The sequence below is a fragment of the Citrus sinensis genome, chromosome 2 (genome assembly GCF_022201045.2).
Source record: "Citrus sinensis cultivar Valencia sweet orange chromosome 2, DVS_A1.0, whole genome shotgun sequence".
In the NCBI taxonomy this organism is placed as follows: Eukaryota; Viridiplantae; Streptophyta; class Magnoliopsida; order Sapindales; family Rutaceae; genus Citrus; species Citrus sinensis.
In genome coordinates, this window is record NC_068557.1 from 4,198,604 (window position 1) to 4,218,590 (window position 19,987).

Here is a 19,987-nt window from a genome sequence, read left to right on the forward strand (position 1 = left end):
AATTAAGGTCATGTTTAGTATTGTGATACTAAACACTTTAAGCCAACGTTGCTGTAAAAAATAATTATAAATATAAAATAAAAGTTGATAATATTTAATAAAAATAATTTTTAAATAATAATATTGACTAAAATAATAAAAACATTATATATTCTTCGTTTTAAAATGTAAAATTAAATCTTCTTAATGTTTAAGTCATAACAACTAGTATTTATTAAATTATTTTAATACTATAATTTTTAAATTACAATTATCTGACTTCAATATCAAATATTAAATACAACCTTAAAAATATAATCAAAGACAGAGAACGGGTATGATTGATATCGTTAGGTACTTGTCTTACGATACACTTCAATCAAACTGGTGAATCACGGACCCAATAACATATAAAGCTGTTTTAAAAGGGGCATTTTCATTTTCCGGAAAAAAAAAAAAGAAAAGAAAAGAAAAGGGGCCTTTTTTCAGTTGTGAAATTCCAAAATGCCGACGTGGCATGATTCTATTCGCGGTACGACCAAAATTTGAATCCAGATCAATTGCAGAGGAGTACAGCGTTAGATTGAGTGAGGAAGGGAGTCATTATTTTAACTGCAGTGCAAAGTCCAACCTAACTCGCCAAAATCCAAAACAAAATTCAGTCACCAGTACCAATCGCACGCGCCACATCATGCAGTCCGCCGATCATCTTGGCAGGACTAATGAGCCCCAGACACAAACGTCTCCGCCGTTTAATTGGAGGCGTGATGCTGCGTGTAAGAAAGGGAATTTGGTATGTGCGTGCGAGCGGGTGAAGCGGCAACTGTTCTGTAAATTTGTCCGCATCGGTTAGAAAAACATAACTAAAAGTTTGACACTTTGTTTTTGGGATTTTGTCCGTTGTGGTCCAGTTGCTGCATCTGTCGTGCCAGCGGCCTGTGGTCTTATTTCGTTTGTCCAGTGTTAGACATTCTAAATTTTTCAATCTCAAAAAATTATCTTAAATAATATAATACATATAAATAAATTAATAATTAATTTACTTAAATCATATAAAAAATTATTGATCATTTAATAAATAACACATTATTCAAAAAAAAATTTAAAAATTAGAGTATCTATCATAACTCTTTTCGTTGAGTAGTGTTACACATTTTAAAATTTTTATTCTTAGTATTTATCAATTTTTATGAGATAATATAATTAATTTGTTTATATCTTATAAAAAATATCAATCACTCAATAAATGACATATCATTTGGCCTTTAGAGTCGCAACTATTAATGAAATGTCATCATCCAAAACAAAATTTTATTCTCTGTCTCATTTTTTCTTTTTTTTTTTTCCTTTTTCATAATAGCAAAATCTTCTTAATACTTCAAACAATTTTATACAAATTACTTATAAAGAATGAAAATTTAGATAAAAGTTAAAAAATTCTCTGTGTATGGATTATTTTTTCAAATATACATTTGATTAATTAATTCAATATATTACTGAGCATATTGTATAGTTTGTTTGATCAAAAAAATCTAAACAATATTTTAGTGTCCAATTAATTAAAAATATTTATAAACAGAAAAATCCACTGCTAATAAAATAATTTTTAACACATATAATGTGATTTATTGTTATGAGATGATATAATATAATTACTCTGAAGACTAAAATAGTACATACGCCATTTAGGGTGCATTCACCGCACAAAATTGCATTACAGCATAATGTATTATTTAATGCATGGTATATTGTATTAGGCTATATTATATTAACACTGCATTATATTAATATTATATAAGGTTTGGTGCTATATTGGTAAGTAATGATTTTTTATTATACTTTGTTGGGTATTACATTGCATTGTACTGACTTTTTTGGTGATTAATTTTAATTGTTTTTGAAAAAAAAAATTACTATTGTGAAGTTCTTAAATATATGAGAAAAAATACTATATATAAAAGTCTTAAAATTTAGAATTTGATACATTAATTTTCTTCATCTAGGTAATAAAACTAAAAAATTCTATAATTTCAGCAACATAACATTTTTTTTTTTTTTGGTAATTCTCAAATGTGTATCTTGTGAAATAAAAATGAAAGCAAATGAAATAAACTATGCTTTATTAAAATATATAACAGGATAAATAAATAATTAAAACATATGGTTCCATTCAAAAGTCATATTTATCATAAAGATCTATAAATATAAGATTTTATCTAAATAGAAGCTAGGAAAGGGGTAGTAGTGTCTTAAGGAGAGAGACAATCACGTGTAAACGCCCACCTCCCTTGGGTCTAGGTAGGTGCATGTTTTGGAGCATTACAACAGCGGAATAATGAAGTGCAATACAAGCAAATTTTGCAGCCAAACGTAGTGGTATATTAACTTAATGTTACATATGGTTTTTAAGCTGTGTAATATGGTGTGCCAAACACAATTTTAATACATAATTCTTATGTCTTAAACTCTAAAATTTTATTTCTAATATCTTAAATAATATTAAGGACCCATTTGGAATTAGTATTTGGAGGCTCAAACGTGATTTTAGAAAATTAAAAGCTAATTTTGGCTATGGATTTTTTAAAATTACTTTTGGCAAATTACTCCTTTATGTAGTAAATTTTAAATAGTAGGGAATGAATAGTTTTTCAAAATCTGATTTTGAGAATAAGATTTATACTTAAATATAATTCCATATATATATTTTCATATAAATTATAAAAACCCAAAATTATCCTTATTAATTAAGAAATAATATTATTAACTTTATATATATATATTATTAAAAATTATATTAAGATAAGAAAATTAAAATATAAAATATTTATTTTAATTATTAATTATTATATACACAATAAAAAATATTTTATATACATGTTTGTAAATATGTAAACAAATTTTATTTAATATTATGTCCAATTCAATTGTTTATATTCTTACAGCATTTTAATAATAAAAATTTACTAAATACGTAGTATTGTTTTTAAACTCAAAGTACTTCTAAATTAAATTTTATCAAATATTTAATTGATTCTTTTCACAATTAATTATTTCTATAACACAACTAATAATAATTATTTTAAAAACTATAGTATTATCAAATTGGTCTTAAACAAGGGGTAAATCAATATCGGTTTGAAAGATTTTGATTACATAATATGAGTAGCCCTTCTAGTTGAGCAAATTCTATAGGAGATGCAAGTCATTATAGGAGATGTGACCACCAATGCACCGGATCCAATCAGAACTCCACAATCTCATAAATTGAATTTTTAAATTTTACCAAAATCATTAAGCAAAGGTTAGGCGAATCCATTATATTAAAATAGGAGATAAAGTATTAGGATTTGATTTTCTAAACTGATTTATGATTAAGGTTAGATTTGAATTGTTGGTTTGAGTTTGATTTGAACTATTAAGCCACTTGGCCTGGACTGCTAATCTCACATTTGGGAGGGCGACAATTAAAGTTCTAATGGACCAAACTTTCTCCCGCAATTAAGAATAATTGAGTGGAGGTCATTGCAGTCTTTCTTTTTTACAAAAAATTATGAGTGGAGCAAACATCTCTTTATATTAGAGAGAGTAGGTAATTTGGACAGTGCAATTTGGGTAGAGTGTTCCATCAAAATTTAATGTAAACTAATGGTCTCAACTAGTTGTTTGATCATAATCACGGTAGTTGTCTATAATAATAGTAATTTGTAAATACATGATGTAATATCAAGTTATTTGGTTGTATTTTCAATATAAGAAAGAAAGCTACATTAATTAGCCTGTCAGATCCCGTTAATCCAACTTTTTTCAGTAGTATTTTAATTTCATTAATTAAACAAAACAAAGATAACTTAAAATCTTAAATGTTTGGTTTAAAGAAATGACAAGAGGGAAGAGGAAACGAGAGGAGCTTGAGGAGGAGAGATAAAAGAAAATGAGAGGAAAATAGAATTAAATTTAATTGTTAGGCATGAAATGAAATTTTAGAAACAGAAAAATTACATATATTTTTCTTGAATAAATTTACCCTTTGTACAATATTTTAAATTGTTATTTTTGATGCGATTTTACTTTGAATTGTTATTTTTAGAAGAAACAAAATGAATCAATTCGTACCACCGCTAGATTTTTTTTTTTTAAAAAAGGTAAAGAATATTAAAGGGTAAAATAGGAAAATAAGTCCCATTCCTGCACGACGAGAGAGGGAACCGAACAACGACGACGACGAAGCTGATAGAAATCGAATCGTGTTCTGTTGTTAATCGACGTACAAATTCTCACGAGATAGAACAAAAGCATGGGAGAAGAAGAAACCCTAGCACAACACCGAAGCTCCTCCTTCGCTGCTCCTCTTATTTTACTCCTCGTATTAGCCTTTCAGTTTGTTTCCAAATGGCTCGATCAACTCAAAAAGGTATTAAGGTTTTAATTTTTTTTTATAATAAAAACTCAATCCTCTTGCAAATATTGATTAATTTTCTTTTTAAAATTGTTTATTGATTATGAAATTTTAATAGAGAGGAGCGAGGAGTGACAAGGAAATCCAGTTGCGGAGAGAAATAAAGCAACTATTGAAAGAGGCGAGCTCCTTTTCACAGTGAGTAATTTTATTGATGTAATTGAAGTTTATACATCTTGTGATAATTTGATTTTGAATTTTGTTCTTTTCACTGATTATGAGAGAATCACATTCCAATAGCATTATATTATTCAATAGGAAACAGCTTCTTTCCCACTCATAAGAAATGTAAGAATCTGGCTTGTCTCTGTCCACGTTCTTGCTTGAATGCGGCATTTTTCACCCCCCTTGTTGACAATTTTTAGTGGTACAATTGCTCATGGTTCAACTCCCAACATTTAATTTATGCTAAAAGACCATAAATTTGATTTTCCGGGCTTCTATGTGCATTTTTTGAAATCATATATGCTGGCGGATGTAGAATTTAAAGAAGTGTATCTATATGTGATATTAATGGGTTTTAAAGACTATTTTGGTCCTGTTGATTGTAGGCCCTCAACATTTGCACAAGCTGCAAAGCTTAAGAGGTTGGCAACTGCTAAGGAGAAGGAACTTGCAAACTGTGAGGCTAACTGCAGTCTTAGTCGTTTACTATTTGTTTCTTTTGACTTATACTGTTAAATTTACATAGTACTTTCTTCTTTCTCTTTAACAAACTTGACTTTTGGGGGACTCTATAACAACTTATATGGAACATTTAAAGAGTTTCTGGAGTGTCTGATGATTAGTGGTATCAAGGGGAAGATTTTCTTTTATGGGTGGCAAGCCTATCAAGATAAGCTATTGTCTCTTATTTGAATGTGCCACACCTAACAATTTCATTCTGTAATGATGGTCTCCTGACTACCAGCATTGTCAAGACTTCAAATCTTTGTCTTCCTAAAGTTACTGTACCAAAAACCAAGAACCTTTTAGAGTATGAATTATCTGTTACTAGAGGTGTATGCTAATTAATAGAGAACATAAGGAATCTTGGTCAACGACTTTAGTTGTTATGCTGTTGCTTTTTGTTTGTTGCTTTTATTTTCCCTTGTTATAACTGTGTTTCCTTACTCTGATGAAAGCTTCTAACTGTTATATTTGTCATGCAGATCAAGAATCACAGAGCAAGGAGATACATATGTCTTATGATTTGTATGTGAAAGTTCTCCGTATTCTAAAGGTGGTTATGTGTCTTCTGAAATCTTTTGAAATCTTTCAGTAGTTTAATTTTTTTATTCTTCTCTTCATTTGGATTGTAAGAATTTATACATGTGGTGTATAGGTTGTCATCTATTTTGTGCTGATTTGTTGGTTTTGGAGAGCCCCGGTTGCTGCCATATCTCAGCAACTTGTGCAACCTTTTGGTAATATATATTCCTGATACCGTCAGCTCTTTCTTATTCCCTTTCTTCTCTCTCCCTCGTGTTCATGGGTATTATATATCATTGTTTTTTTGATTCCGTTGTCCACAAAACTGTTCTGCCCTTAACTTCATGGACAAGCTCATTGAAAAACTTGGGCAGATTATAACATTACTTGCCTCACTAAAAGCCTCACCAAAGAAAAAGAAACTTAAATAAGAATGAATTGAGTGGGCATAGAGCAGCTGGATATTCATCGAGGAAAAGCAAATCCGCAACATCTTGAATTGTGCAGTGTGTTGATTGACTTATATCTGTTGCGCAGTGTGTTGATTCACTTACATCTGCCTTTTTGCAGGGAAGTTTCTGTCCTGGTGGACTGGAGGTCAATCAAAAAACAATGTTATGGTAAATAAACTTGGTTCTTTGTCTTCTATATCTCTTATTGTGAACAAGCAAGTTTTTATGCACGGGAGAAGTTTTTATCTTCCTCATGTCCATTCTAAAAATCTTAGTTTTGGTTTAAATTGCCATATCATGTGTACTTTTGTGCTTTATTATCAGGAGTGAAGCCATTTGATATCATTAGGATTTTGAATTAGCATCCAAGCATCTTCTCTCTCATCTCGTCTACAGGCTTGATGACAACTCTTGGTTTAAATGAAAAAGAAAAGAAAAATAATGATTATGAAGGATGGTGACAGATATGCTTGGTGTTTCTTCAACATTGAACATCTTAACAATTTTCTTATTTTTGGTAAATAATGTATTTAATATGAACATTTTATGGGAAGTTAGCTCATTTAAGTCTTGCCAAAAGTTACATCTAAGTGGGGCACGAACTCTTATTTTCTTCGCTGTCAAATCTCTGTGGTAACCTAGATTAAAAAAGAAAAAAAGGGGAAAAAGCTTTGATCATTGTTGAACTCTCTTTATTGATTTTTCTACTTCTAATGCCACTGCAGGTTGGGATAATACCTTGGTTAATATTGTCTACAAGGGTTAGCAAATTTGTCTGTGGGCTCTTCAAGTAGACGAAAGGCTCTGATGATCTGCACAGACTATCTATTGTTTTGAATATCACGAAGAGAAAAATTCGGCTTTTGCAGCCCCATTTCCGCGTTGATCCTCACCCACCCCATAATTTTTTTTTTTTTCATTTTTCAGTCTTTTTATAGCTTTGCATTTGTTTTGAAAAGGCATCCAATATATTACTGCATTGTTTTATTGTATAGATCTTATATAAGTTTCTGTTGCGTGCCCTTATTTGTAACAATAGGGTGCTCAACTAACATGAATTTTTTACCCCCTTTTTTTACCCCCTTTTTCTACCCCATGCCACTCCTCCCCCACTTTTTTTTTTTTGGATATGTGTATACCCTTCTCGCCGTAAATTTTGATTGATACTAGGCAGTGGTTTTGGTTCATTGAGAAACAAGTCTGGAAAATACATTACATAATTCAAAGCTAGCATTCTCTTGGATTGAAGAAGGCGAAGTAATACTTTGAATAAGTGTTAGCATTTTGTACTTTAAAAAAAAAAAAATTGTCGCAATATCAGTATATATTATCCCATAGTGTATAATAAACATGATGACAATATGCATCACATAAACATTAGGACTCCGACTATCTTTATAATAGGAATTACCCTAACATTATTGTATATTTAACCCATAAAATTACAATTCAGTTTAAAAACAATTTATTTATGAAATTATTATTTCAAAATTTACAGTTAAGACAGGAAATGGATCACATCTTAAGGCATGAAATGTAACACGTCTTAAAACGACGCTGTGGCAGTTGAGTTGATTTTTGTTTAAATAACTATTGTTTAAATAATTACGAATATTTTCAGCGTTACTTTAAAATAAATAGTCCATTCAAAATAAATAAGTGGCAAATCTACATTCATTATTTTTTTAAATTACTGTAATATTTCTTAAAAAAATTCTATGATTTAATTCGATTTCCTACTACTACCCTTCTCGGCTTGCCAGTCGACTGTCGGGGGCGGTGGTGGGCCAAAAAAATCGAACCCCTCGGTCCAATTTGTATAGATGAAATCAGACCGGCTTAGCTCGGTTTGTCGTTTGACAAATTGGTCAGCATTGGTAACATTTACGGCAGATGCCAAACCGGATGAACCGGTCTAAGTTCTGTTTGAGCCAAAATTGACCCAAATCGGTCCGTGCCCACCTAATTGAGCGCAAACTCTCTTCCTATTTCCTACCTTTATATAACGACGAGTAAGCTTAAGGACAGTGTAGTAATTGTACATGTCAAAATTCTATTTAAACTCCAAAACGACAATTAGTTTGACAGATTGATTTGCGTTTGAGCTTTGAGTTTAGGGTTCTTTTTGTTTTTTGGTCTCTGTACGATCGAGTTTCCTATTAGGGTTTGTTCTAATTTCATCATCATCAGCAAGATAATCGAAGAAGCTGAGAAAGAATTGAATTTTCAACAGTAAAAGCTATGTACGGATCCAGAGGGTAAGTTGCTAAACTTCATGTTTAATTCCTTGTTCGGCTTTCATTATTTTGTTGTAATACTTTATTTATTTTTAAAAAAATTGAGTTAGGCTTTTATTTTCCACTTGTTTGAATTTATGTTTTGTTGCAATCGCTTACTTTGTTAACAAAATTGAGATTAGAACTGCGAAATTAAGGAGATTTTGTTTAAAAGAGAATAATATTTCAAAAAAAGTAATGATGAATGTTAAATAGCTTGTTTGGCAGTCATTGATAATTGATTAATTCATTCTTTGCATTAGTTATGGCACAGATTTCATGTATCATGATTTTATGATGATGATTCGCTGATAAATTTCTTTCTCCTCAAGTCGTTTCATATGCGATTGATGTAACTCAGTGTAAAAACTGTGTTACTTTGCATGCAAATTTGTGATATCTTTTGTGGTTGTATTTATTTTTCTGCTTTGTTTTGCATCTTGTTTGTTTCCTTGTGTACTCTTATATACATGTATGCGTGTCGATTATTCTTGGGAGGGTTGCCCAATATGATAATGCTTTGAAAATTACAAAAGTCGAATAGACATTAGGTGTCTGGGAAGAGTGGGTTGGGTTTGGTTTTATTAACAGGTTGAGTGGGGATTTTTTTTTTCCTTTTGGGTATGGATAATTGAAGGGCAATATTGGGAAGCGGGGGGGTTTCGGACGGGTACGAGGTCGGCTCAAAGAGACAAAGAATGATGGAACCAAATCCTTACTTCGCAGTGAGCAGCAGTGCAAGTGGCTTTCAACCTTACGGCTATGGTGGTGGGTTTCCACCCCCGCCTTCCTTTCCTGTTGTTCGCCTCAGGGGGCTGCCATTTAACTGCACTGATATTGACATTTGCAAGTTCTTTGCTGGACTGGATATTGTGGATGTGTTGCTGGTCAACAAGAATGGACGCTTCTCAGGAGAGGCTTTTGTTGTCTTTGCTGGGCCCATACAAGTTGAGTTTGCTTTACAGAGAGATCGGCAGAACATGGGGCGTCGGTATGTTGAAGTTTTCAGGTGCAAGAGACAGGATTACTACAATGCCGTGGCTTCAGAGGTGAATTATGAAGGGATCTATGATAATGATTTCCATGGAAGTCCTCCACCATCACGAGCTAAGAGGTACAATGATAAAGATCAAATGGAACACACTGAAATTTTGAAGATGCGTGGTCTTCCTTTCTCTGTGAAGAAATCTGAAATAGTTCAATTCTTTAAAGACTACAAGATAATTGAGGATAAGATACACATTGCATGCCGACCTGATGGTAAGGCTACCGGTGAGGCATATGTGGAGTTTGTTTCTGTAGAGGAGGCTAAGAGAGCAATGTGTAAAGACAAGATGACAATTGGTTCGAGGTATGTCGAGCTGTTCCCTTCCACACCTGATGAAGCTCGGCGTGCTGAATCAAGATCAAGACAGTGAAGAGGCGTTAATTGTGGCTAGAGGTTTTAACGGCTGAAATATATTTCTTTTCATCTTTGTAGCTTTTACCAGCTGTGCTAGTATGCATGCACCTTCTGATTTCACGTGAAGCTTTCATTCTGGTGCCACAATTTTTTTTTGGGGCTCATTTAGATTGTATGCATAGATTATTCGTGACTATAAATTGTCCTCCTTTGGATATTTGAATTTTTATTTCTTATAGAAGTTATAAACTTGAACATTTTGTATATTGTTTGCTTAAGGACCCTGTCACATTGGTTGACCAAATCTCTTTGGGTTCAAAATGAAGAAAAGAAGTGAATGTTGCAGGATTGACATTGACTCTGTAGACTACTTAAATCGGACCCTTTTTTTTTTGGTGTGTGTGAATTGTGTGATTCTATTTCAACGTTTGGCATGGATTTTTCATATACTGTAGTTTCTTGTTATTTAAAACAAGTCAAGTCAAAAAGCTACAAATGCTTTACTCGGTGATGCCCCATACAAATTGTATTTGTTCCAAGTTCTAATTCGTTAAGACCTAGATTCACAAATGTTATTATTGTTCATTGAAGTAAAGGAGGCAAACACCAGCAAGCAACTAGTTTTCCATCACCAGCCAGAGTGAGCTCTCACTGTGTTATCCTCCAATCCAGCCAACCATATTCGACCTTAGAACTGGCCTACAAGAATCTGTAATTTCGGCTGCAGCATCTGCCTCTGGGAAATCCGTCCTCCATCTCGACCCAAACCCATTTTACAGTTCCTGCTTCTCATTGCTCTCCATTGCTGATCTGACTGACTTCCCTACCTCCCATCCTACGCCTTATTCTGATGTACAGGCATCCGTGAGAATCAGTTGATGAGATTCTCTAAGCTTGTTGGGGGAAATTATTCAAGTGTTAGCTCCGTACAACTCATCTGAGGGTACTGGTGTCGATTTTGTTCAGGTTTCCAAATGCACTTGGGGCTTTTTCGTGCGTTTGGGGCAGCTGCGCTGCCACCGCGCAGCTGCTCCAAACAGGTCCTTTGTCATTTTGCTGCCGTTAAAGGCTGTCTTTATGTAAGGTTCAAGGGATGCCCTCATCTCCACCCGAGCAACTGCCAGAAATGCCTTAGTAATGTTGTTTTCTGATGATCTACACTTGGAATTACAGCGTCAGATACAAGTTGCTCGCTAATTAACTAATCACTAATTTCCTTAATTCAAGTAGATGTTAACCAAAATCAACAAAGAATAAATGCAATTTAAAATTAAAGCAAGATAAATATCTCATGACAAGATAGTATCAGGATACAACGTCTAAAAATAATGTATTCATATTTTTTTTTTATTATTATTTTAGTTTATTTACTTCATTTATATGGTTGGTTAATTTTGAATTAGTCAAAATAGCTGCACTAGCTTTGTGGTAAGTAGCGGTAGTGGAGCATGATATGAAAGCATGCTTAGTGTTACTAATTTTTTAAGTTGTAATCTTAAGTAACCTTTATTATTTTAAACTTATATTATTCAATAAAAAATATCATAAGTATTATTATTTTGACAACTCGGTAAGTTGTGTTTGAGAATTTATTGGTTTCTTTAAATAATCAATACTTATTTTGGAGATTTAAATTTCATCCAATCAACCTAAATTTTTTGTAAATTCTTTCTATTTTATTGAATTTAGCATTACAGACATTCGTGTCCGAAATATAGAATTGAATGATGATGAGAATCTAGAGTTCAAGACTTCGCCAAAATAATAAAATTATAAGGAAGTTACGCAATTTTGTGTCGATTTTGAGTGTCATAATTTAATTTTGCAATGACGGTGATTTGATAACTTCATGTACTTCGTAGAGGATACGTTTGGTGAAAATGTATTCTGAAGGTATCTGCCGCAGTTACCTCAATTTAGGCGGGCCCAAATGTTATTTGTTGTTTCTCACAAGCCACAAAACCTCAAACTTGAAGGTTGATAGCAAAAGCCCCAACGCCCAGCCCGCATTGCCAGTCCCTGGACTGTCGCATATTTTCTCTAAATTTCGATTACAAACGAGTTGAAAATGTTCACAAAAGCTGCCTTCAATCCTTGCCGTAGCTTTCCCGAGCGAATCCTGCGTCTTCCCGCCAAGTGCTTCTCTTCAGTTCCACAATCCGATGTGGAAACCCAGTTGAGGTTGCTGTTTGAAAAACCCAATTCTCAATATGCAGAAGCAGTTTCCCTCTTTCAGAGAGCCATTTGTTCGGACCGCTTACCATCCGGGTCGGTTTGCAACTCTCTAATGCAAGCCCTGGTGAGGTCTAAAAATTACGAATATGCCTTTTCAGTTTATAGTAAGATGACCTGTGTTCATATCTTCCCTAGCTTTCTGTCTTTGAGTGGTTTAATCGAAGTTTTTGTGCAAACCCAGAAACCCAAATTTGCTTTAGGAGTTATTGGGTTGATATTAAAGCGTGGTTTTTTTGTGAATATTTATGCTTTTAACCTTATATTGAAGGCTTTTTGTAGAAAGGGTGAGGTTAATAAGGCTATTGAGCTCTTTGGTGAAATTAAAAGCAATGGTGTATCGCCAGATAATTGTAGTTACAATACCATTGTAAATGGTCTTTGTAAAGCGAAAAGATTTAAAGAGGCGTTGGATATTTTGCCTGACATGGAGGCTGTGGGTTGCTGTCCCAACTTAGTTACATATGCGACCTTGATGGATGGTCTTTGTAAGGATGGTAGAGTAGATGAGGCGATGGGGTTGTTGGAGGAGATGAAGGCGAAGGGCTTGGATGCTGATGTTGTAGTCTACAGTGCTCTTATTAGTGGTTTTTGTAGTAATGGAAGTTTTGATAAAGGGAAGAAACTCTTCGATGATATGTTGGAAAAAGGTATTTCTCCTAATGTAGTCACATATAATAGTTTAATGCATTGTCTTTGTAAGATTGGACAATGGAAAGAAGCGATCGCAATGCTGGATGCTATGATGGAACGTGGGATTCGCCCTGATGTTGTTACCTATACATGTTTAATTGAAGGACTTTGTAAAGGTGGGAGGGCTACTAAAGCCATTGACCTTTTGAATTGGATGGTAAAAAAGGGCGAGAAACTTAGTGTTATAACTTATAATGTTTTAATTAAGGGACTGTGCCAGAAAGGTCTTGTTGGTGAAGCTTATGAAATTTTGAACATGATGATAGAGAAGGGAATGATGCCTGATGTGGTTTCATACAATACATTACTAATGGGAATTGGCAAGTTTGGTAAGGTTGATGAGGCACTGGAACTTTTCAATTTGGTATTGAAGGAAGAGAAATATGTTCAACTAGATGTTGTGACATATAACAATCTAATTCAAGGGCTCTGCAAAGAAGATCGCCTTGATGAGGCTGTGAAGATTTATCATACAATGGCTGAGAGGGGGATATCTGGTAATTTGGTAACTTTTAATATTTTGATTGGTAAATATCTAACAGCTGGAATAATTGACAAGGCCTTGGAAATGTGGAAGCATTTACTTGAACTGGGACATGTTCCCAACTCAGTTACATACAGTTCCATGATTGACGGATTCTGCAAAATTGGCATGCTTAATATTGCAAAAGGAATTTTTAGTAAAATGAGAGTTTCTGGAAATGACCCTACCTTGTTTGACTACAACGCCTTGATGGCATCTTTGTGCAAGGAGAGCAGTTTGGAGCAAGCCAAGCGATTGTTTATAGAAATCAGAAATGCAAACTGTGAACCGGATGTTGTCTCCTTTAACACTATGATTAATGGGACTCTTAAAGCAGGGGATTTGCAATCTGCTAGAGAGTTATACAACAACATGCTTCAAATGGGTTTGCCTCCTGATGCTTTGACTTATTCCACATTAATACATAGGTTTTTAAGATTTGGGCTGCTGAGTGACGCTAAAAGTGTTTACCAGAAAATGGTTGCTTCTGGCCATAAACCTAATGCCTGTGTATATGATTCTCTGCTAAAAGGTTTCAGTTCACAAGGTGAAACAGAAGAAGTCTTTGATTTGATTCATGAAATGGCAGATAAGGGTGTTCATCTTGACCAAGAATTGACTTCTACCATCTTGATATGTCTTTGTAATATCTCGGAGGATCTTGATGTGGCAAAGCTTTTTCCTACTTTTTCCCAAGAGACGTCGAAGGGCAAAAGCATCTCATGCAAAGATTTATTATTAAAGCTACAGGAGTATCACCCAGAACTTCGGTTACATGCTGCTTAGCATTTCTCAAGGGGCCATGATGCCACACAATGTCTTGCACGGTCATCTGAATCAGTCAGTAATATTTAGTTTTTAAATATTAATTTCTTATGTTCATATGCTTTTTTGATGGCTTCAGTTTAAAATTCCTTGTCCTCAAGAAGAATTCATACACTATGTCTATATTCTGTTGGTACTTTCCTTGGTCTAATTCTGTTTCATTTGGGAAGCTCTGAGTATGAGCACAAGAAATTGCGGAAGCTGTTAGTATGATCCTCGTGTAAGTGGATGGGAAGTGCTTAAGCAGGTACTTTTCTTTTTCTTTTTGCTTCTCTCTTTGTGAGAACTTTTACCTTAATTATGCTGAAATTTGATTTTGAATTGCTGGCGAACAGCATAGCAATGGTGACGGTGGTAGCCATGACAGTCAAAAGGCTCGAAGCTCATACTTTGGATGGAATGTCATTCATCATGCCCAAAGGCCAGCTGCATTATCTGCTCTTTGTAAGGCTGCATTGCACTAGGTCAAAGAGGCTTGGAGTTGTGGATTTCCAGAGAATGCATGTTTCTCGTGATGGAAAATCTGATTGAAGAAAATACCAGAGGGAGGACAGAGAAAAGAGAAAATGTCAAGTGAAAAATTGTTAGGGGTCAGTTTCAGAGTGCTGAACAATTAAAATTTTTTTTTTTATTAATTCCTATAAAATTGTTGATATTTTGTTGCTCTTTGAAAGACGACAATGTTTACTGCAGAGCACAGAATCATTTGAGTGATGACTAACGAAGATGGACATGAAATTCCTTGTGACAGAAGTAATTCACTTCATCTATATTGGTCCATTCTTCTTCATCTTCGCCGCCCATCTGCAGCGTCGCCTTTCTTTTTGTTCACTTCATGCTTGTTCCTTAAGAAAACAAAACTGGGTCAAAAACACTTTGGTGGAGTAGTTATGGTTCTATGCGAGTGAATATATTCAGTTTCAGTTAGAATTTTAGAAGTTGTGGAAGGGTATCTCGAATCACCAAAAAAGTACAAAGGAAAAGTGGGTTTTGGTGTTGTTTTTAGAATTGTGAGGACCTGTCATTTTATTTTTTGTCTATAGAATTCATGTGCGTGATACAGAGAGCAATTTTGTACATATTGTCAAAGAAGTTCTAATTTGGCTTGAGAAACCGCTTTATAATTTGGAGAGCAGCGCCTGCTATTTTAGGCCCGACCGCAATATCTTCAACCAAACTTAAAATTGGCTTATTCCTTTTGTTTATTTCAAAATATTGGGCTTATTCATTTTTTTTCACCTATTTATTCTTGACAACATACTTTTTTACTTTTTAAGTTAATTAATTATTACCCTTTCCACCTTTAAGCCCCCAATTACTTTGTGGTTACAAGCTCTGATTAAGAAATCAAAAGTTACTTGAGTAGCCGATCATGCAATATAATGAGCATTATTGTCTTATAATTCAATTGCCAATTTTTATGTACGGTCGCAAGGCTCATTAAATTAATATAATAAAACTTACTTTTTTTAATTCATTTTGTAATTATTCCTAAAATGATGAGAAACAATATTTTTTTTTCTTTTTATCATTATTTTCAAGACATTATTGTTTTTATTAAAAAAAATATTTTTCTGAAAAAATGTAATCAAAGGCGTTTTTAACTTTTTATTTTAATTTTCGAAAACAAAAACAAAAACTACCGAACTTTATAATGTTCCCAAAGCTTTGGCTTGTTTCCGCAGAATTCAGATTTTAGATTCAAATTCAATAAATGGGTGACCCACCGCTAATGAAATAACAATGTGGCGTCTCCCAAAAAGCTCATTCTCATTCTCCAGTTTGAGAAAACTGATTTTGACGCGCGATATTTCGGGGTCAGCGTCGAGCCCTAGCTTGTCGATATGGAGGAGAAAGAAAGAAATGAGCAAAGAGAGTTTAATGGTGGCCAAAGAATTGAAGCGCCTGCAGTCCCACCCGGTTCGGTTCGATCGGTTCATCAAATCCCACGTGTCTCGCTTGCTCAAGTCCGATCTTGTCTCTGTTCTCGCTGAGTTTCAGAGGCAGGACCAGGTCTTTCTTTGCATGAAGGTTACTTACTGATCTCTCTTATTTGTTGTTCATGAGTTTGCTGCTTTGAAAATTGCTGTTTGGGGGTTGATTGAAAATTTGGTGTAATTAAGTTACGGGTGATATAAAGGGTAAAGTGTAGCACCACTCAAGTTAAAATCGCAGTATTTTGGATTTGTGGTGTTTATGATTCAGTTTGTGTAGTGCCATGTTAAAGCTTATTGCTTGGCCAATGATTGCTAGTCCCGTATGATTTGTTTGTATCGTGTGCACACCACTGTAAAAGCTTGCAGACTAGCTGCAATCATGACCAAATATCATATTAATTTAGGCAGTAAGAATCTTTTGCTTCTAACTATACTAAGTTGGTAGCTTTTTGGGGCCTACATTTGGGCCAATTTCACCTAACCACTTGTTTCTGAAATACAATACTCAATTTTGCTGCTAGTTGAGGTATTTGCTCATACTTGGGATTTTTCAAATAGGCTATGTGGCTGTGTTATCTTGGAGAATTGAGCATGTGTTTTTTCTTTGAAATATGACAACTTGTAGGATAGAATAGTGATCTTTAGGAATGTGGAGGAAGAGTTTGGAGTTTAAAATATTGGAGATCATATTTGTTAAAATTTTATATAACCGGTCAATAGGTTACTTTTCCTTACTTCATTTCAGCTTGTTATAAGTTCAGGTTATTGTTGGTCTATTCCACATTTGAGCCGGTCTCTTAGATTTTATGTTTGTAGATCTTTTGTTACTTCTAGCCTACTTTTTATATAAACCCTTTTATTCATCTTTACACAATTGGAACATATTGAATTTTTTTGCTAAAAGAGGACCTAAGAGAATTCTTTGGGACAAAATACTCAATTTTCTATATGATTGGTCATATAATCGTGCTTATATAGATGCTTTTTACACAAGATCCTTAACAGAAGGGATAAGAGGATTAGCGGAACTAACTCATTTGTTCGACAGACGAGTAATTGATGGAATTACGAATGGGGTTGGTATTACAAGTTTTTTTGTAGGGGAAGGTATAAAATATTTAGGGGGAAGTCGCATCTCTTATTATATTTATTTTCGGTATTACTCTTTTTAATATTTCTCTTCTTTTTTCTTTAAATAATTGAAATATTTCTAATTTTGAATTTTCTTGATTTCCATCCAGATAAAAAGTTTCATAAACAGGGTTATTTTTATCGCATGTCTCTTTAAAGTGCAAGTGCACTTTATGCTTTGTCAAGCCCCGTGCCCCACCCCCCCCCAACCAACAATTCCTCATTCACTTGATGTCTTCCGTTTCCTCGATTTTGTCCGGATCCTCCTTTAGCCGATGATATCTGCCTTGACAGAATTGAGAAAGTCTTCTTATCCCTGTTTTGTGCTGCTTCACTGATCCAAAAGCTTCTTGTCTTCTTGAAATCCAAAACCAACCTGTCAGTATTCTTTAACTTCTTGTCTTCAAATAGAAGTGTTTTATTAATTGGAGTTGCCGCACTATTTCTTTTTTCTGTTTGGAATGGGGGAATTGGTGGTTGTCTTTAATTCTACACATTGTGAGAAAAAGAGGTATAAATAGATCATTAGTTGTGGCCTTTGAAATAAATTATGAGCTTGTGCGGCATTAATTAAATTTCAATAGTTCTAAACATAACAGCAACTATCATGCGGTACATGTTCTGTTTTCTAATTTGAGAATTTATGTAAGTTTTTCAGTTATATGATGTGGTGCGTAAAGAAATATGGTATCGGCCAGACATGTTCTTTTACAGAGACATGCTTATGATGCTTGCAAGAAACAAAAAAGTGGTTGAAGCAAAGCAGGTTTGGGAAGATTTGAAGAGAGAAGAAGTGTTATTTGATCAACATACCTTTGGAGATATCATCAGGGCCTTCTTAGATAGTGGATTGTCCTCAGAAGCTATGTTCATATACCACGAAATGAGATCCTCCCCTGATCCCCCAATATCTCTGCCCTTCCGTGTGATCCTGAAAGGGCTGATTCCGTACCCCGAATTTAGAGAGAAGGTCAAAGATGACTTTTTGAAGCTCTTCCCTGACATGATTGTGTATGACCCGCCGGAAGACTTGTTCGAAGATCAAGAATGGAGAAGGGAAAGTGACGAGGAATAGAATAGAAAGCTGCTTCTGAGACACTGTTTAGTTAACCAGCCATAGCAAGAGGTTGAAGGATCTTTCTCTTTGTAAGGAAGGTTGGACCGGGTAAGCAGCTGATGACATTTAAAGTAGCTAAACATTTTTCATTTTGCTGTGACTCTCTCCTCCCTGCTTGCCATGCATATGAGGATTGCCAGCTCTGAAAATGCATGCTTCAGTCCCACAAAATGTGCAGTTTTGAATGACTTGTTTGGGAGCATTAAGTGGAATCTAAAAATATAGCTCCGTTGAACTTCATGTTTGGCTCATCGGGATGAAGATATACCATGAAATTGCTACATTCTTTGGGGTACTCGTCATGTTCCTGTTGCCAATGTTAGTATGCAACAAAATTCCTAGCGACGTGATCAATGGAACCCTGGATAGTAATTTGAGAAATATTCAGTAATTCAGTAGGTCTCTTTGTTTAATTTTCCATGTAGTTCGTCCATTGTCAGGACATCATGCATTCCATCAGTCACACAATCGTGAATTGTGGAATTTATTGTAACTTGTAAGCCAGCATATCGAGTCCCGGTTAAAAGATTGTGAAACAGGGAAGTGCGGGAAAATTAAATTTCTTCTTCTCTTATAAATACAGAAAGCAGAGAAGAGTATGAATAAAAATGAGCAACAATAGAAGGTATCAAGGTAAAGGCCAATCTTGGATTATTGGAATGATTAAAAATTATTTCAAAAAGTTAAAAGTTAATTGGATCAATTTGAGATTGTTGTTGAGATGGTTGAAATTGATTTTAAAATTTGGTGAAAATAATAAAATCTTATAATAGATTTTGTGAAGAAGGAAAAGTACCTTTTCAAATTTTGAATTCATATATATGCTTCATGAGGGGTGACGATATTTAAACCCACGAAAAACACTTTTAAAATTTTTAAATGCAACTTCTTATTACCCGAATACCTAATTATAGGAGAAAGAAAAAGAATATAAATGTTACTTTTTATTACTCTAATAACCAACACACACATATATATAGTTAGTTAGTCTCTGTTAATGATGTTCTCTCTTAAGAATGATTTTGTATTAGTACGTTCTAACAAACAAATATTCTAATAAATTGTCGAATAATTAGGATTAAAACCAAACGGATAAAGGCATTCAGAATCTGCCTCATTAAATAACAAAATGAGAATACTCTAGAGATAGAGGGAATACCATAATCACGTAGCTTCATTAAAATGCACGTGAGAATAATAACTCAAAAATAGATTATAAAAAGAAATTGGCTTGAAGAGAGAACCATGGAATCACGTGATGATAATATCATAAAACAATAATTAGTTACAAAACAAATGCTTGATATTAACCCAAAAGAATGGATGAATGAATTTATATTTAAGCTCTGTTTGGTGTAACTTTTTAAGTAGAGTTTTTATAAGTAGAGAATTTATTTAAAAAAAATTAGTTGTTTAGCTGTCAATGAAAACTTGTATTAAAAATTACAAAATTACTTTAACATACAAGTTTTTTAAGGTTATATTATGAAAAACATAAATTAAGATTATCAAATAAATAGATGATATTTTAAATATTTTATCATTTTAAAAAAAAACTTTTCAACATTTACTCTCAAAAGTCTAAATTTTAATCTTTTCTTAGGAGAGGCAAAATAACTTATTTAGTATTCAAAATCTTTACTAAAAAAAAAAATCAAACAATAACAAAAATTTTAATAAGAGCTTATGAGATTAAATAAGTATTTATGACCATTAGACATGTTATACTATATAAGCACTTAGTGCTTGTTTTATATGACTTGTCTAACGGTC

At 33.7% G+C, this 19,987-nt stretch overlaps 4 protein-coding genes across 12 annotated transcripts; all 4 read left to right on the top strand.

Moving 5' to 3' along the window:
- Positions 1 to 4,147: 4,147 nt before the first annotated feature.
- LOC102629536 (protein GET1) lies at positions 4,148 to 7,156 on the top strand. Of its 3 annotated transcripts, none has more exons than XM_006470475.4 (7): positions 4,148 to 4,390; positions 4,494 to 4,573; positions 4,987 to 5,057; positions 5,587 to 5,657; positions 5,760 to 5,841; positions 6,197 to 6,246; positions 6,403 to 6,643. In XM_006470475.4, exons 1-7 carry the CDS (start codon positions 4,274 to 4,276, stop codon positions 6,406 to 6,408), a joined length of 477 nt encoding a protein of 158 aa, XP_006470538.2. In that variant the 5' UTR covers positions 4,148 to 4,273; the 3' UTR covers positions 6,409 to 6,643. The 3 variants fall into 3 exon arrangements, with proteins under 3 accessions (XP_006470538.2, XP_006470537.2, XP_006470536.2); XM_006470474.3 differs by having other exon boundaries at positions 6,475 to 6,643; XM_006470473.4 differs by lacking the exon at positions 6,403 to 6,643 and adding an exon at positions 6,804 to 7,156 and having other exon boundaries at positions 4,149 to 4,390.
- A 1,000-nt stretch (positions 7,157 to 8,156) lies between these two features.
- LOC102629250 (uncharacterized) lies at positions 8,157 to 10,108 on the top strand. Its single transcript, XM_006470472.4, has 2 exons — positions 8,157 to 8,336; positions 8,992 to 10,108. The coding sequence occupies exons 1-2, from the start codon at positions 8,320 to 8,322 to the stop codon at positions 9,770 to 9,772; spliced, it is 798 nt and encodes a 265-aa protein (XP_006470535.1). The 5' UTR covers positions 8,157 to 8,319; the 3' UTR covers positions 9,773 to 10,108.
- Positions 10,109 to 11,730: 1,622 nt separating this feature from the next.
- LOC102628797 (pentatricopeptide repeat-containing protein At4g28010) lies at positions 11,731 to 15,186 on the top strand. 7 transcript variants are annotated; one of them, XM_052435462.1, is made up of 3 exons: positions 11,731 to 14,276; positions 14,365 to 14,619; positions 14,704 to 15,186. In XM_052435462.1, exon 1 carries the CDS (start codon positions 11,825 to 11,827, stop codon positions 13,988 to 13,990), a length of 2,166 nt encoding a protein of 721 aa, XP_052291422.1. In that variant the 5' UTR covers positions 11,731 to 11,824; the 3' UTR covers positions 13,991 to 14,276; positions 14,365 to 14,619; positions 14,704 to 15,186. The 7 variants fall into 7 exon arrangements, with proteins under 7 accessions (XP_052291422.1, XP_052291421.1, XP_052291420.1 ...); XM_052435461.1 differs by having other exon boundaries at positions 14,723 to 15,186; XM_052435460.1 differs by having other exon boundaries at positions 11,731 to 14,048; positions 14,200 to 14,276; positions 14,365 to 15,186.
- Positions 15,187 to 15,695: 509 nt separating this feature from the next.
- On the top strand, positions 15,696 to 18,852 carry LOC102628494 (pentatricopeptide repeat-containing protein At1g62350). Its single transcript, XM_006470469.4, has 2 exons — positions 15,696 to 16,060; positions 17,756 to 18,852. The coding sequence occupies exons 1-2, from the start codon at positions 15,773 to 15,775 to the stop codon at positions 18,170 to 18,172; spliced, it is 705 nt and encodes a 234-aa protein (XP_006470532.2). The 5' UTR covers positions 15,696 to 15,772; the 3' UTR covers positions 18,173 to 18,852.
- Positions 18,853 to 19,987: the final 1,135 nt, after the last annotated feature.

Coding starts and splice junctions, on each gene's coding strand:
- LOC102628797 (XM_052435457.1), top strand. CDS start 11,825: ATGTTCACAAAAGCTGCCTTCAATCCTTGCCGTAGCTTTCCCGAGCGA.
- LOC102628494 (XM_006470469.4), top strand. CDS start 15,773: ATGTGGCGTCTCCCAAAAAGCTCATTCTCATTCTCCAGTTTGAGAAAA. Junction 16,061..17,755: donor AGGTCTTTCTTTGCATGAAG/GTTACTTACTGA, acceptor TAAGTTTTTCAG/TTATATGATGTGGTGCGTAA.
- LOC102629536 (XM_006470473.4), top strand. CDS start 4,274: ATGGGAGAAGAAGAAACCCTAGCACAACACCGAAGCTCCTCCTTCGCT. Junction 4,574..4,986: donor GAGGCGAGCTCCTTTTCACA/GTGAGTAATTTT, acceptor TGTTGATTGTAG/GCCCTCAACATTTGCACAAG. Junction 5,842..6,196: donor GCAACTTGTGCAACCTTTTG/GTAATATATATT, acceptor GCCTTTTTGCAG/GGAAGTTTCTGTCCTGGTGG.